Source organism: Ogataea haglerorum, assembly GCF_019207285.1.
Source record: "Ogataea haglerorum isolate 81-453-3 chromosome Unknown 81-453-3_NODE_13_length_241470_cov_96.230587, whole genome shotgun sequence".
Classification (NCBI taxonomy): domain Eukaryota; kingdom Fungi; phylum Ascomycota; class Pichiomycetes; order Pichiales; family Pichiaceae; genus Ogataea; species Ogataea haglerorum.
The window spans coordinates 188,094-202,342 of NW_025065163.1; the positions used below are offsets into that span (position 1 = coordinate 188,094).

General features: G+C 46.7%; 11 protein-coding genes across 11 annotated transcripts; 7 read left to right on the forward strand and 4 right to left on the reverse strand.

Moving 5' to 3' along the window:
• Window positions 1–50: 50 nt before the first annotated feature.
• On the forward strand, window positions 51–1,145 carry KL911_004420 (uncharacterized protein; the record flags this gene model as incomplete). Its single annotated transcript, XM_043199710.1, has 1 exon — window positions 51–1,145. One exon carries the CDS (start codon window positions 51–53, stop codon window positions 1,143–1,145), a length of 1,095 nt encoding a protein of 364 aa, XP_043052912.1.
• Window positions 1,146–1,193: 48 nt separating this feature from the next.
• Window positions 1,194–1,973, forward strand: KL911_004421 (uncharacterized protein; the record flags this gene model as incomplete). The annotated part of the gene is made up of 1 exon (XM_043199711.1): window positions 1,194–1,973. One exon carries the CDS (start codon window positions 1,194–1,196, stop codon window positions 1,971–1,973), a length of 780 nt encoding a protein of 259 aa, XP_043052913.1.
• A 43-nt stretch (window positions 1,974–2,016) lies between these two features.
• On the forward strand, window positions 2,017–3,666 carry KL911_004422 (uncharacterized protein; the record flags this gene model as incomplete). Its single annotated transcript, XM_043199712.1, has 1 exon — window positions 2,017–3,666. The coding sequence occupies one exon, from the start codon at window positions 2,017–2,019 to the stop codon at window positions 3,664–3,666; it is 1,650 nt and encodes a 549-aa protein (XP_043052914.1).
• Window positions 3,667–3,738: 72 nt separating this feature from the next.
• Window positions 3,739–5,397, forward strand: KL911_004423 (uncharacterized protein; the record flags this gene model as incomplete). Its single annotated transcript, XM_043199713.1, has 1 exon — window positions 3,739–5,397. One exon carries the CDS (start codon window positions 3,739–3,741, stop codon window positions 5,395–5,397), a length of 1,659 nt encoding a protein of 552 aa, XP_043052915.1.
• Window positions 5,398–5,449: 52 nt separating this feature from the next.
• KL911_004424 (uncharacterized protein) lies at window positions 5,450–6,529 on the reverse strand (the record flags this gene model as incomplete). Its single annotated transcript, XM_043199714.1, has 1 exon — window positions 5,450–6,529. The coding sequence occupies one exon, from the start codon at window positions 6,527–6,529 to the stop codon at window positions 5,450–5,452; it is 1,080 nt and encodes a 359-aa protein (XP_043052916.1).
• Window positions 6,530–6,750: 221 nt separating this feature from the next.
• Window positions 6,751–7,044, reverse strand: KL911_004425 (uncharacterized protein; the record flags this gene model as incomplete). The annotated part of the gene is made up of 1 exon (XM_043199715.1): window positions 6,751–7,044. One exon carries the CDS (start codon window positions 7,042–7,044, stop codon window positions 6,751–6,753), a length of 294 nt encoding a protein of 97 aa, XP_043052917.1.
• A 242-nt stretch (window positions 7,045–7,286) lies between these two features.
• On the forward strand, window positions 7,287–7,751 carry KL911_004426 (uncharacterized protein; the record flags this gene model as incomplete). The annotated part of the gene is made up of 1 exon (XM_043199716.1): window positions 7,287–7,751. The coding sequence occupies one exon, from the start codon at window positions 7,287–7,289 to the stop codon at window positions 7,749–7,751; it is 465 nt and encodes a 154-aa protein (XP_043052918.1).
• A 43-nt stretch (window positions 7,752–7,794) lies between these two features.
• Window positions 7,795–9,482, reverse strand: KL911_004427 (uncharacterized protein; the record flags this gene model as incomplete). Its single annotated transcript, XM_043199717.1, has 2 exons — window positions 7,795–9,250; window positions 9,373–9,482. 2 exons carry the CDS (start codon window positions 9,480–9,482, stop codon window positions 7,795–7,797), a joined length of 1,566 nt encoding a protein of 521 aa, XP_043052919.1.
• A 578-nt stretch (window positions 9,483–10,060) lies between these two features.
• On the forward strand, window positions 10,061–11,593 carry KL911_004428 (uncharacterized protein; the record flags this gene model as incomplete). Its single annotated transcript, XM_043199718.1, has 1 exon — window positions 10,061–11,593. One exon carries the CDS (start codon window positions 10,061–10,063, stop codon window positions 11,591–11,593), a length of 1,533 nt encoding a protein of 510 aa, XP_043052920.1.
• A 50-nt stretch (window positions 11,594–11,643) lies between these two features.
• KL911_004429 (uncharacterized protein) lies at window positions 11,644–12,627 on the reverse strand (the record flags this gene model as incomplete). The annotated part of the gene is made up of 1 exon (XM_043199719.1): window positions 11,644–12,627. The coding sequence occupies one exon, from the start codon at window positions 12,625–12,627 to the stop codon at window positions 11,644–11,646; it is 984 nt and encodes a 327-aa protein (XP_043052921.1).
• Window positions 12,628–12,859: 232 nt separating this feature from the next.
• KL911_004430 (uncharacterized protein) lies at window positions 12,860–14,155 on the forward strand (the record flags this gene model as incomplete). Its single annotated transcript, XM_043199721.1, has 1 exon — window positions 12,860–14,155. The coding sequence occupies one exon, from the start codon at window positions 12,860–12,862 to the stop codon at window positions 14,153–14,155; it is 1,296 nt and encodes a 431-aa protein (XP_043052922.1).
• Window positions 14,156–14,249: the final 94 nt, after the last annotated feature.

Here is a 14,249-nt window from a genome sequence, read left to right on the forward strand (position 1 = left end):
AGAAATCGTATGAGATACACGTGTAGATCTGTCTTCTCCTAGCCATCACCATGTCTGAAATAACTCATAGGCTGGCAAAAACAACACATAAAACAACCCCTCCTGTGATTGACACCTCGAATATCAGCCAGACCCTCGATTTCTACTGGACAAACGCGAAAGATCCGCACTCGATTAGACGAAAACTCATCCTACAAAAATACCCCCAGGTCACCAAATTATGTGGACACGAACCGCTCACAAAATACCTCTCATTGCTTGTTGTTCTGCTTCAGTTTAGCATCGCCTACTATCTCAGGAACACCAGTCCCCTGAGCTACAAATTCATGGCTCTGGCGTACGTTATCGGCGGGACTTGCAACCAGAACTGTTTCCTTTGTATCCACGAGCTATCGCACAACTTGGGATTCAAGAAACCGCTGCACAACAGGCTCTTTTCCATAGTGACGAATTTGCCCATCGGGATCCCCTACAGTGCTTCTTTCCAGCCATACCACCAGCTCCACCATAAATTCCTCGGAGACGAGGTCTATGACACGGACATCCCTACTCGCCTGGAGGCCATCTTCCTGTCCAACATTCTTGGCAAGGCGTTCTTTGCCACGTTCCAGATTCTGTTTTACGCTTTGAGACCCATGTTCATCACGCAGGTCAAATTCACTCTGGTCCACCTGCTAAATGTCATCGTGCAGGTGTTTGTTGATATCCTCGTGGTTAAGTACTGGTCTGCCAACTCATTGTGGTATTTTATCATGTCTTCATTTTTCGCCGGATCGCTGCACCCAACCGCTGGACACTTCGTGTCCGAGCACTACATCTTTGACCCTCCTAAAAACTACAAAAAATACGTGGATGCCCCCCCTCTGGAGACATACTCCTACTACGGGCTCCTCAATCTGGTGACGTGGAACGTCGGCTATCATAACGAGCACCACGACTTCCCCTTCGTTGCGTGGAGTAGGCTCCCGCAGCTGAAAAAAATAGCGTCCGAGTTCTACGAGCCGTTACCACATCACAAGTCATGGACGTGGACGATTGTCGACTTCATTTTCAACTACGACGTTACGATGTTTAACAGAGTCAAAAGAGATACAGCCGGAATATCGGAAAGACGAAAGATTGACTATAACGACAATTCCAAATAAGTATACTCCATAGATCTATATATGCACAGCCTAGAAAATACTATAAACATGACTTCACTAAAAAACCTTTTGGAGTCTGTCTCGCAGGAAGAGCAATTGCAAGGACAGCTTCTGCTTGTTGGTGGTGAAGCAGCAGATCACATCCGGTTTCTGAATGCTTTTGGAATCAGAGACGTCAGTATTACACCGTACGGATTCCATTTTGCAGAACACGCAGATGTTCACCTTTCTGTCCACTCTTTTGCTGGCGACTACGCTACGGTGTACCAACCAGTACTTGACAAACTTCTTTCTGGCTCGCTTGTGGTCTACATTCTCGACGCGCTGGAGCTGCTAAAGGAAGAGCTAACGCAAGAATCGATATTCAAGCGTGTTTCTGCATCTCTCAAGCCTTGGATTAACGCCTGCTCGAAGGCCTCCAGGTGCTCTATACAAGTTCATAACGTGTCTCGTGTTGATTACAACGTCAAAAGCATCGCCATGATTGACTATCTACAGCAGTTATTGCGATTGATCATGATGGATCAAAACGGCTCTGTGCTGTTCTTTCAGGACACGGATACGCCTGAGGACATTGTCCAGCTACTGAAAAGCTCAGCAGAATTACGGATCAAAGATTACGATAACGTGTTCGTGCCCAGTGGAAGCGATAGCTATGGGAAGATCAAGCTACTGAATGAAGATTTCGATTGCGAGGGAACACTCCAAAATTGGAATAGAATAGAAGTGGTTACCAAAGAAGTGCCTGCCAACGCAACACCGACCAAGACAGAGGACTTGAGGCAGAAGTACCAGGACTTCCTTAGACAGATCCATTTGGCTGTGTAAAGATGTGCTTTAGCTGGAAAAAATATTGGCCGTTTCGTGTGACATGGTCGATGCCGGAGTAAGCAGCGGCTTAAACAAAGTACCGCCTGTGGCAAGTCCCAAGGGCCCGGTGGAAACTGTACCTGAGGGAGATATTTCGGCGGAGCCTCTCGTGGAACCTTCCAAGAGACGGCGGTCGTCGCATCAGTCCATCAAACCGCGTTTCAAGAAGTCCGCGCTCAAGACTCCAGTTTTCAGGCTAAAGTTTGACAGCAAACGCAAAAACCCTCTGAAGTACGTCAATATCAGGGAGCTCATTTTGTATGCGCTCACAGACGTGAACAATCTGAATTTCGGAGAGCTCGAGAACAGGAAGTCTGTGAACAAGGTGGTATTGGTTCTTGCTGATGGACTTACTGCGACTGACTTCGGATATGAGAGTTTAGCTGGTCTTATTGAAGAGCAGGAAATAAAGAACGCGGAGAAATATCCATTCATTTCTCAGCAGTTTGCAAAATTCATTCCCTTGCTTTCCCCAGGAGCCAACAGAAACCTGTTCTCATGTGCCACCACTCTTTCTTCTTCGGCGGTGCCCGAAAAACACCGCCCGGCGTTGATCAAAGAGCTTGAGGACAAAGGTGTCCAGTTGTCCGATTTGGTAATTGACTACACGCAAATGGTGGCCAATGGCTACCCTATTCACCCCGATGTTCCAGGTGCTACCGAAGGATCTATAGCGCAATTCTCTACATTTCACGCTACGCGAGACCTCGGCAGGAAACCTAGAATGCTTGCACTGGATTGCGAGATGTGCTTGACTGCGTCCGGGAGCGTGGTCACTAGAGTGGCGGTGACGGATGAAGCCCACAAACTTGTGGTAGGAGAGTTTGTCAAACCAGACGAGGAGATCATAGACTACAAAACACAGTACTCGGGTGTTGACCAGGCCAGCCTCAAAGGAGTCACAACCACCTTGCATGATATCCAGCAAAAATTGCTGGCCACCATATCCAGTAAAGACTACCTGATTGGACATTCGCTAGAGTCAGACCTTTGCGCGCTCAAAATCTCACACCCAACGATAATCGACACATCCATTTGTTTTGACCACGTGAAGGGCCCGCCGCTCAAGCCGTCTCTGCGCCATCTGGCTTCCGAGATACTGGGAAAGAGTATACAACAATCTGCCAATGGTCATGATCCAGTTGAAGATTGTATTACATGCATGGAGCTAGTACAACTCAAACTAAAAAAAGGTCCAGCGTTTGGCAAAATGATCACTGAAGAGTCCATATTTCGCCGTATTTCGCATACAAACAAACAGGTCCTCATTGACGGCAAGAAAGTCCCCAAGACGGGAATAGCCATAAATTTTGGAGGCAACAAATTTTTCAATGAACAACGCATTGACGTCTCCACGGATGAAGATGCTGTTCAAAAGCTGACTGATTATCTACCCAACCATGAGCTGGCAATGATCAAGCTTCGCGAGCAGGACAGGTTCGATCTTAGCATCAAGAATATCTACGAAACAATGCCGAGCAATTCCCTTTTGATCGTGTGTGCTGGCCACGGCGATAGAAAACGGATCAACGAACTAATCACTTTGCAGAGGAACTTGTCTGGTCCTTTACCTCCAGAGGACCACCAAGAACTTATTGCGTGCGTGGCGAAAGCGAGAGAATCACTTGCTCTGATCAAGATTAAACCGTAAATATTGGCTGACGTAATTTAGTTTACGCGTAGATCAAAATAAATACAAAAGAAAACAAAACTCACAGATCTCATGACCACTCTGCGAGACAAAAAGCGAAGTTTCAATGAGAAAGACCGAGCTGGAGTCCCGATACAGCCTCGTCTAAAGCTTAATAAGCGGCTTGTCTTACGCAGACCGCCTCAGTTGGGTAGCGTGGCTCGTCCAAGCCCTCCGAACTCTCAAACAGCAAGCGGTGAACCTCGAAATGAGATCAGCGAGAAACCTGTCACAAAGCCAGAGACAATTGCTGAACCACCCCCTGAAAAGGGGCCGGAGGCTCAGAACATATTGTTGGCAACAGAAGAGAAACCCGTCCATTTGGCCTCGGACTCTCTGGAAAAGGCACAAAAGAATATCACGGAAGCGACAACAAAAAACCCAGAGCTCGAGAGAGTGGAGTTTGCTCTCGAGCAGTATGGCGAAGCAGAGGACTCTGAGGAGGAAGATTTACCATCTATGGAAATTAGACAGGAACTATTTTCTTTAGTCAAGTCGTTTCCAGGCCTGTCTTCCAAGTACAAGCTAATAGACAAAATCGGTGAGGGAACATTTTCCACCGTTTACAAAGCATACGACCTACATCGCATATCTGAAACTAGCATAGGGAAAGCGGCTTGGAATTCCCCACCAAAGGGCCATGTGGATAAGTCCACGCAAGTGTCTGACATCCCAATTGTTGCATTGAAAAGAATTTATGTCACGTCTTCCCCTTCGAGAATATACAATGAGCTTCAACTCTTGCACGGTCTAGTAGGATGTCCGAATGTGGCCCCACTAATAGATGCTATTCGTTATGAAGATCAAGTCATTGCAGTGTTGCCCTTTTATAAGCACGCAGATTTCCGCGATTTCTACAGAGACTTACCCCTGTCTGGAATAAAGATATACATGCATGAGCTTTTTACTGCCCTGAGTTTTGTGCACGAGAAAAAGATCATTCACAGAGATATCAAGCCTACCAATTTTCTATATAACCCATTGACTAGGCGAGGAGTTCTGGTTGATTTCGGACTTGCCGAAAAAGAAACAGAAATTGACTACGCAGCTTGCCCTTGTTTCCAGGGAGGGCCAGCAGCTGAAGACATTGCGCCTGTCAATGCGTTCCCTACGAAGGGATACCCGAAAGATGACCGCAGACCAGGAAGGCGTGCCAATAGAGCCGGAACTCGTGGATTCAGAGCACCTGAGGTGCTGCTGAAGTGCGCAAATCAAACCGTCAAGGTCGATATATGGTCTGCTGGAGTCATGTTGCTTACACTTCTATCGCGAAGGTTCCCTTTCTTCAACTCCACAGATGACACCGCTGCCCTCATTGAGATAACAAATATTTTCGGGCTCTCTCAGATGCGCAAATGCGCACAGCTGCATGGATTGGGCCTGGAAAGTAACCTGCCCAAAATTGAGTCCACCCAATCGCTAGGTGCGTTGCTATACACATCAATCTTCCTGGAGGCCAAACAGGGCGACACGCTAGCGGAAGACTCTCCTGCTTGGGAGCTGTTATCTGCTTTGGATAAAAAAGGACGTCCTGCCGAGACTAAGCTGGGAAGTGACTATGCAGAAGCTCTCGAAGTACTCGAATTATGCTTGAGACTAAATCACAACGAGAGAATTACTGCAGATGATGCGCTGAAGCTGCCCTTTTTCCGGTCAGGATCTAATGACGTCGACGATATTATCTTAGACTAGATTGCATTGATTAATAAAATGAATGATGGCTACCCGATACGTCTATGATACACTACTGCTGACTTGGTTTGGCCTTTTCAAACCGTTTTTCGACAATTCTTTTGATTTGAGGCGAGGTCTCAAATGGCCCATAGTTCCTGAATTTCTTGAAGGCCTTTGCAAACTCCGTCTCGTCCAAATCAGCATGCTGCTCATGGAAGAACTTCTCCTGGGCGATGATAAAATCCAAAGTCAAGAAGAATTTGTCTTGCTCCTCAAGGTCCTTGAGCGTCAGTTTGCCCTTAGTGTCCAATGGGGTGTTGAATCCCTCTCCTTCTTCCAGAGCAAGCGTCGTGTCGGACAGCTTAGTGAGGATTCCATCTTTATAAGCTGCCATCACGCCACCGGCCTTTTCGATGCAATGATTTCTGTAATCCCCTTTGAAAACCTCCACTGAGACCTTTCTGGATCCAGTCCATCCAATCCTAATCAGATCTTCTTTTGTGATCGCTGGAGGTTTGCTGGTTAATGAATAAGGATTCACAACACCAAACTTCAGAGATCCAAATATAATGAGCACCTTGAGCACGTTGAAGAAGAAGAAAACGCATTGAAGAACCTTTCCCGACTCAAACAACAATTCTCCACGTAAATATTCAGCAAATCCGGCATCGTAGAATTTTTCCACCAAGTAGCAAACAGCCTTGCACACCCATGTAGTCAACGCAATTCCAGGAGTTGGCGAAATAAAGTCTGGCAGATCAGTGTACAACCAAGTCAGAAGAGCAGCATAAATGGAGTAGGTAAGGAAAGTTTTCTCTTCCCAAATAGGAAGCAACAACTGGCCTGGCCAAACCTTGGACACAATCAAATCATCGTTCGAGACTCGAGTGAGCCATTTAGGTTTGTCCGCGTCACGACCAAACAACAGTCCGCCCTCGGCCGTTAACTCTCCAGGACATCTGGAAACCATAAAGCCCTTAGGAACCCTGTTGTAAAAGATGGATGGACATAGTGCCAAAGGCAGCGTTTCAAAAATTTGGAACAAGTCCTTGAACGTCTGCGTTTTCTTGACTTCAAAGCAGTAGTCCTTGTCTTCGTCAAGGTTCATGCGGATATAAACATCCTGAGCGTACTCTTGTTTCTCGGTCATGATAAAATACGTACGATATTCAGGCCCCGCAAAAAAACTACCGTGTCGTTCATGGTACGTTACGTAACAAAAATCCTGCTTTAGTATTTATTCTTTTGATTACTTAATCTGAGCTAGATGCTAGTTACATTGTCAGAAACTACCTGGGCCCTTGGGGATCATATCATCAAACGATGCTACAGACATGTCAGCCTTTCTGTTACCTAATATTAACTTCTAAATTAGTTTTGGACAGCAGAGAGAATGTCGGAGTCACCAGCATCAAGAATGGCAAGGGTTCCGACTCTGAAAAGTTTACCACAAGCAGTACCAAGCTCGTTGTTTCCACCTTGGAAGTAGTAGATGGCAGTCTTGGACAACATGGCGTAGTATTCCAACTCAGACTTTCTCAAGACTGGGGTGTTGGCAGCAATGATGATCAGCTTAGCCTTGCCTTGTCTCAATGACTTGACAACGGACTTGTAGCCGAGGGTGAACTTACCCGACTTCATAGCCAGGGCCAACTTGGCGTTCATGTTCTCTGAGTTCTTCTTGGATTTAGGTGCCTAGCATGGTTAGTTACGGAGAGAAATAAAGGATACTGACCATCTCTGTGTTTTCACTCCGGTCTTAAGCTTGGTGAATTTTTTTTTTTTTTCAGAGATGAAAATTAACCTCTGAAAGACAGTCACACTAGGTTTCCGTATTGGGTCTCTAAAATTTTTCGACCCTCACGCTCTCTACATTTTTTTCTCAGCAATAATCTTTTCTCATCAAGATGAAGGTTGAAGTTGACTCGTTCTCCGGCTCGAAGATCTACCCGGGCAGAGGTACTCTGTTTGTGAGAGGTGACTCGAAGGTGTTCAGATTCCAAAACTCCAAGAGCGCCTCCCTTTTCCACCAAAGAAAGAACCCAAGAAGAATCTCCTGGACTGTTTTGTTCAGAAGACACCACAAGAAGGGTATCACTGAGGAAGTCACCAAGAAGAGAAGCAGAAAGACTGTCAAGCACCAAAGAGCTGTTGTCGGTGCTTCTCTCGATTTGATCAAAGAAAGACGTGCCTTGAAGCCAGAACAAAGAAAGGCCACCAGAGAAGTGGCTGCTCTCAAGGAGAAGCAAAAGAAGCAAGCTAGAAAGGAGAAGAAGAAGGCCGAGAAGGCTGCACAGGTTGCTACTGGTGCCAAGATCTCTAAACAGCAGGCCAAGGGTGCTTTCCAGAAGGTCCATGCTACTTCCCGTTAGTATCTGATAATGAAGATCAAGTAAGGTGTACAGAAGTTGTAATTCACTGCTGTTCGTATATTTCGTCCAGCCGTTCGATCGGCAGACCTTTAGTCTCCGGGACCAGGCTGTACACCAATGCAAGCCCGGTGACGTTGAAAAAGAAGAACACGAATCCGATACCAAAGCCGAAGACCTCTGTAAGAGGCGGCGTAACCAGTGTCATGACGAACGTCACTAGCCAGCTCATCGATCCGCAAATGGACATAGCCTTCACTTTGATGGATATCGGATAGAGCTCTGAAACCACCACTCCGCTCAACGGACCCCATGTAGTAGCGAAAACTCCTATAAATCCACATGAAAGCGACACCATAACGACGCCCATGGCGACGTTCATGTTGATTTTCGACAACATGCTTACTATGGTGAATAGCAGCATGAAACAGGCGAGTAGCGCAGACCCTGTCATTAGTAAGCTGGTCCGCTTGTAGCGATCGACGATGAACAGGGACACCACTGAAAATACCAGATTCACAAACCCGAAGAAGACTGGCACCAGGTATGGGTTTGTGAGGCCAATTGTAGCGAAGATCGTGGTGCCAAAGAAAAAGAAATAGTTGATGCCTGTCAGCTGCTGGCAGCAGAGCACACTGATACCGGTCAGCGTGCGTAGCAGGTACTTGGGCTCTCCTTTTCTGATCGAGTTCTTTTCCTTGAGATTTGCGTCGTCGTCCTCGCAGCTGTGGTTGTTGAACATGAGAGCGACTATCCGCAGCACTCCTGGGTCGTTCACTCCTAAAGATCGTGCACGAGCTACCGACAATTTGGATTTTTCCACCAAATTGCGGTTTGTAAGATACCAGTATGGGGATTCGGGTACAAACCAAATGAGAACACAGACTGCTACCGCCCAGAAAAGCCCTTGGATCAGGGGCACTTTATATTGCAACGTGCTGGTATTCTCGAAGAGCGACTGACAGAAATACATGGTGACGGCTCCAAGCTGAATCCCAACGGTGGTGAGCAGTTGCTGAATGCATATCATTCCACCTCGCATACTGGCAGGCGCCAGTTCACTGATCAACATGGGACAGGTCACGCAAATAATGCCGTTGGCCATTCCGTTCAAAGCCCGGCCAAACATCACCTGGATCCACACGAATGCGGTAACTGTCACCAGGTTTCCCACAGCGTAGATGACGCCTGCTGAGAATATTGTTGCCCTAAGCCCAAATGGCGTAATTAATGAAATGCTAAGGATGCCACCAACGAACCCGCCCAGACTGGAAATACCGATCAAGGCTCCCTTCGTGATGCTGTGGAACGCGATTTGGCCGCCAGTTTGGCGGTCGCCAAAAGTATTGACGAAGGCGGGCATGTCGATCATACCTCCAATAGTCCCGATGTCGTATCCAAAGATCAGGCCCCCGGTAGCTATGATGGAGCTGAAAATGATGATTGGCCAGGTGGACCCGATATCGTCCTCAGCTGGAGTCTCATCCTGTTCATCGGCTTTTCTGCGCTGCCCTTCCGGCAGTCTGGGAGAAACAAACGATATCTCGCTCATGAAGAATGCTCAGGTCCGCGGTAGGGATATATTTTGCTCCTTAGCGCGAGGGCCCTACGAATACACCCGTACACCGGTAACATGGGGCCCAAAGAGGCTGGGTTCGAGTTTCGATGAGGCGGATCCGCTTTATGGCAGCTTTGTCTGGAAGAATACAGACCCCGGAGGTTGAGCAATGTCATGTGTGCTAGGAGCTGACCGCGTTGTGAGCTTAGCTGCCGAGTATTAAATGTAGTCTAAATTTAATTTTCCGAAATACAGGTCTAAAGAAATAATAATCAGCACTTCTGTTTTGTGGACATGAATTTCAACAACCCCTGTTTGAAGGTATTCATGGAAGGCTTCTAGTGGTGTCTCAGGAAGCAATATTATGGAACTACCACTTTGCGGAAGAGTTAGTCCTGCCACCTTACAGTTCAGGCTGCCCATTTTCCCAATTAGGAAGCCAGCCTTCTCTTTCTAGTATGAGCTAAGATTTTAGTTGCATATAAAACAATAGGAGATAGGATGGCTAGCAGTGGTACAGGCTTTTTTGGGTAGCAGGATTAATGTTTTGAATAGTATGGTTATAAGGATGTCTTTGTTGACGGTGAATATTTCCTCCAAGCGATGGCTTGACGATACCGATCTGGACACCTTATAAATAGTCTGCCTCAAGATCCTGAAACTTTCGCACACTCACTTATACACTCTTTACTATATGCGTTTTTCAGTCGCTCTTTTAACTGTTCTTGCCGCTGTGCAGGCTGCCCCCCTGCCAATGGCCAAGGTGATCACTAGAATGCATACAGCAGATGCCGTGACCACTACACAAGATAACTACTATACGGTGACGTCCACCATTCCAATCGTTGAGATCCTTATTTCCAACGGTGTCACGTACACCAAAACTCTTTTAACCGTTGCTTCCGGAAGCGAGATCAACGCTGTCCAGCCAACCACCACCGTGGTTGCCAAGGACCCAGCTACGGTTGCCAGCCAGACTAGTGACTCAGTGCCCATTGTGACACAGAGCAGCAATCCAGTGCCGATCGACACCAGCATATCTAGCACTTCTACGAGTACGAGCCAGGATTCGCCTGTCTCTGTGTCCACGACCCCTGTGCCATCTAGCAGCTCGCCGGCCGCAGCTACCACCGAAGCTACCACGGAGGCAACCAGCACTACTAGCTCTGACGACCTCGATCTTGTTGGATCTGTCAACGTCGAAAACACATCCACTAGTACAAGTTTGACTAGCCCGTCTAGCTCGACTAGTTCCAGCTCCTCAGTGGCCACCACAGAGACCTCTTCCACGAGTGAAGCTTCTTCTTCCACCAAGCAGACGCCGCCATCCTCGACCGAAGCTCCTAGCTCAACGATTACCTCATCGTCTTCGTCGTCTACAACATCTTCGTCCTCGACGTCGGAGCCAGCTAGCTCTACAGCAAGCTCAACGACCTCCTCTGCTGCGTCTTCCACCTCTTCGTCGTCTGCAGTTTCGACCGTCATTCCTTCTGCCATTGTGTATTCTCCATATACGGACTCAGGATCCTGCAAAGATTATGATACCGTCGAGAGCGACCTGTCCCTGATCCAGTCCAAGGGAATCGGCGAAGTCAGAATCTACGGAAACGATTGCAACTACCTCACTACGGTGCTCCCAATCTGCGCAAAAAAAGGAATCAAAGTCGACCAAGGATTCTACATCAGCTCTGCCGGAGTGGACTCCATTGACGATGCTGTTACTGAGTTGATCAAGGCCGTTCAGGACCCCTCTTCTGGATTTGACTGGGACCTCTTCTCCTTCTTTAGCGTCGGTAACGAGGTTATCAATAACGGCTACGCTACGGTTGGTGATCTGATCAACAAAATCAAGTCTGTTAAGTCGCAGCTGCAAAGCGGTGGATACACAGGAAAGATCACCACCGCAGAGCCGCCTAGCACGTATCAGAATAACCCTGATCTATGCACGAGCTCTACTATTGACTTTGTCGGTGTGAACGCTCACGCTTATTTTGACCAGTACATCACTGCAGCCGACGCTGGGACTTTCCTTACCAACCAAGTTCAAGTGACCCAACAAGCTTGCCGAAACATGGACGTCAAGGTGGTGGAGACCGGATATCCAAGTCAAGGAAAGCAGAACGGAGGCAACATACCGTCTCCAGAGAACCAGAAGACAGCCATTAAGAAGATCCTCGAGGACTTTGGCTCCGACGTGACTATTCTAACAACGTACAACGACTTCTGGAAGGATCCAGGTCCTTACGGCATCGAGCAGTATTTCGGGGTGATCAATATTCTGGAGTAACTAACCAATTTTGCGCCTTTTACACATGAGGATATTTCGAGATTGTACAACTAAAAATCAATAACTTTTTTCGGGAAGAACTCATCAATCAGCTCAAGATAGTAGTCTCTGACCTCGTCGATGTCACATTTCTTGTCCGTCTTTGAGTAAAGGTCGTAGGGATTGAATTCTTTCACGGCCCTAAGCATCTCTTCGTCACGGTCGTTCATTAAATATTTGTACGCACCCTCCTGGTGCCATGGATAGAAGGAGTGATATCTGATCATCGCAAGCGCCTGCGGAGGTAGACGGCTCTGCTCCTTCGCTAGATGATACATATACTCATCGTGTCCCCAGCTCAGCATGACGTTCTCAAGACCGCAATGAGGAGAATAAATACCGTACTTTGTGTTGTAGAGCGGATTGTAGTAGTCGGGATTGGCTTTGAAAAACTTGTAGTGTATAATTTTGGTGGAGAATCGACATCCAACAGGGAACGTGTCGCCAACCACGTCCCACTGGCCCTTCGAGTCATAGAAATAGAGCAGTTTGCCGAGGTCGTGAATCAGGCCGACTAACTGGAACCATCGCGGTTTGTTGTCTTTTCTTATCGCCTCTGCCGTCTGTAGCGCATGCTCTATCTGCGACAACTCGGTGTCGGGATCGCTTTCGTCCAGTAAGTTGTTGAGTTTCAAGAGGGCGTCCCATATGGTCATCCTGTCTCTTATTTTGGTTTTGAAGTTAATCCGTGCCTGTATGTTGTACGCTACCGTTTGAAACTCGTGCTGCTCTTTGTAAAACTGCTTCACACGGTCGTATGCGAGGTCGTATTGACGGTATTCTCTGTATGTTGCATTTATAAGCACACTAGGCACTTGAGCGGCTGCCTTTTCCAACTCTTGTAGTTGCTGTTCCTTGTCCTCTTTTTTCTCTTCCAGCTGCTTTATCTTCTGTTTCAGCTGGTTGAGTTCCTGTATATCCTCATCCAGCTGCTCCAAGAGACGGGACTTGTCCAAATTCTGGTACTGGACCTTCGGTTTTTCTATTTTGGACATGAAAAAGAAATCGTCACGAGACAAAATTCTTGTACCATGCTTGTGTTCCGGAAGCGGGACGAGGAATGGAAAACGAGTTTTTTCGCTTCTACGTTACGGTTGTATGCATACTATTTCAACTTCTACACGGCTGCTCAACAATAATAGCATTACAGTATCACATGTGATTGGGTCGATGCGACCGGAAAAAAAATTATTTCAGAATATTCGATAAGCTGTTTACAAAATTAACATGGCCGCACCCAAAACGTCGAAGGAGACCAAAAAGTCAGCGTCCCCTTCTGCTGCCGCAGTAGAGGAAAAGCCGACAATTGTCGTCAACGAAAAAGAACGCAAGAAACAAGCTTTCATCGTAAGAACTATCTGGACCCTTGTTATGATTTTCGGTATGTTCTTCATAATCTGTGCAGGCCACTTCTGGACAATCATGCTGGTCCTAGTTCTCCAGGTGCTGGTTTTCAAAGAGCTCATTTCTATCACTAGCGAGAGAGCAAAAAATCAGGACCTCAAGTATACAGGCTATCTCAATTGGTACTTGCTCATCACTACCATCGCCTCCTTGGAAGGCAAATCGCTCATCACATACACCATCAATTTTTTGATCGACTCCAACTACGTTTCTGTCCTGGCAATGAAGTTTATTATCCATCAGAAATTTGTCTCGTACTGCTCGTACGTCTTTGCCTTTGTTTTCTTTGTCTCTACTCTGAAGAAAGGCTACTTGAAGTTCCAATTTGCACAATTGTGCATCACCCATATGATCCTTCTCCTGGTGATCTTCCAGGGCCATTGTATTGTCAACAACATTCTTCACGGTATGATTTGGTTCTTGCTGCCGGTCGGACTTGTCATTACCAACGACATCTTCGCGTACATTTGCGGTATCACTTTTGGTAAAACTCAACTCATCTCCATTTCTCCCAAGAAGACTGTTGAAGGGTTTGTTGGAGCTGGGATTTGCACCACATTTGCATCGGTAATCCTCACTTATTACTTGTGCAATTACAATTACTTCATTTGCCCAATTGAAAACTACAACGATTTGCAGGTTAACTGCTTGACTGGCGTCTCCTGTGAACCAAATCCTGTGTTTATCCATCAGATTTACAAGATTCCAGCCGACTTGGCTAAAATAATTGGAAAGGAATATGTCCAGATCAAACCAATATACCTCCATGCTACCGTCTTGTCTCTCTTTGCCTCACTGATTGCTCCGTTTGGAGGCTTCTTTGCTTCCGGCCTCAAACGTGCTTTCAAAATTAAAGACTTTGGTGACACTATTCCAGGTCATGGAGGAGTCACCGATAGAATGGATTGCCAATTCCTTATGGGCTCCTTTTCGTACTTGTATTACGAAACTTTCATTTCGACACATCATCTCAACATTGGAAATCTTCTGCAGACGATTGTCATCAACCTTTCGGGTCCCGATATCCTGACTCTTGTCAAAAGTTTACACACTTACCTGTTCAAGATAGGCATGATCTCAGAAGACGTTTATGGCCAGTTGGTGGAACTCCTAAATTAATAAAGTCCACTCTCTCGATTTAGCTACTTCGGTGCTACGGCCCTTTTCTTAATTGTTATTCGAAAGTCCAGCAACCTATACATAGTACGATTAA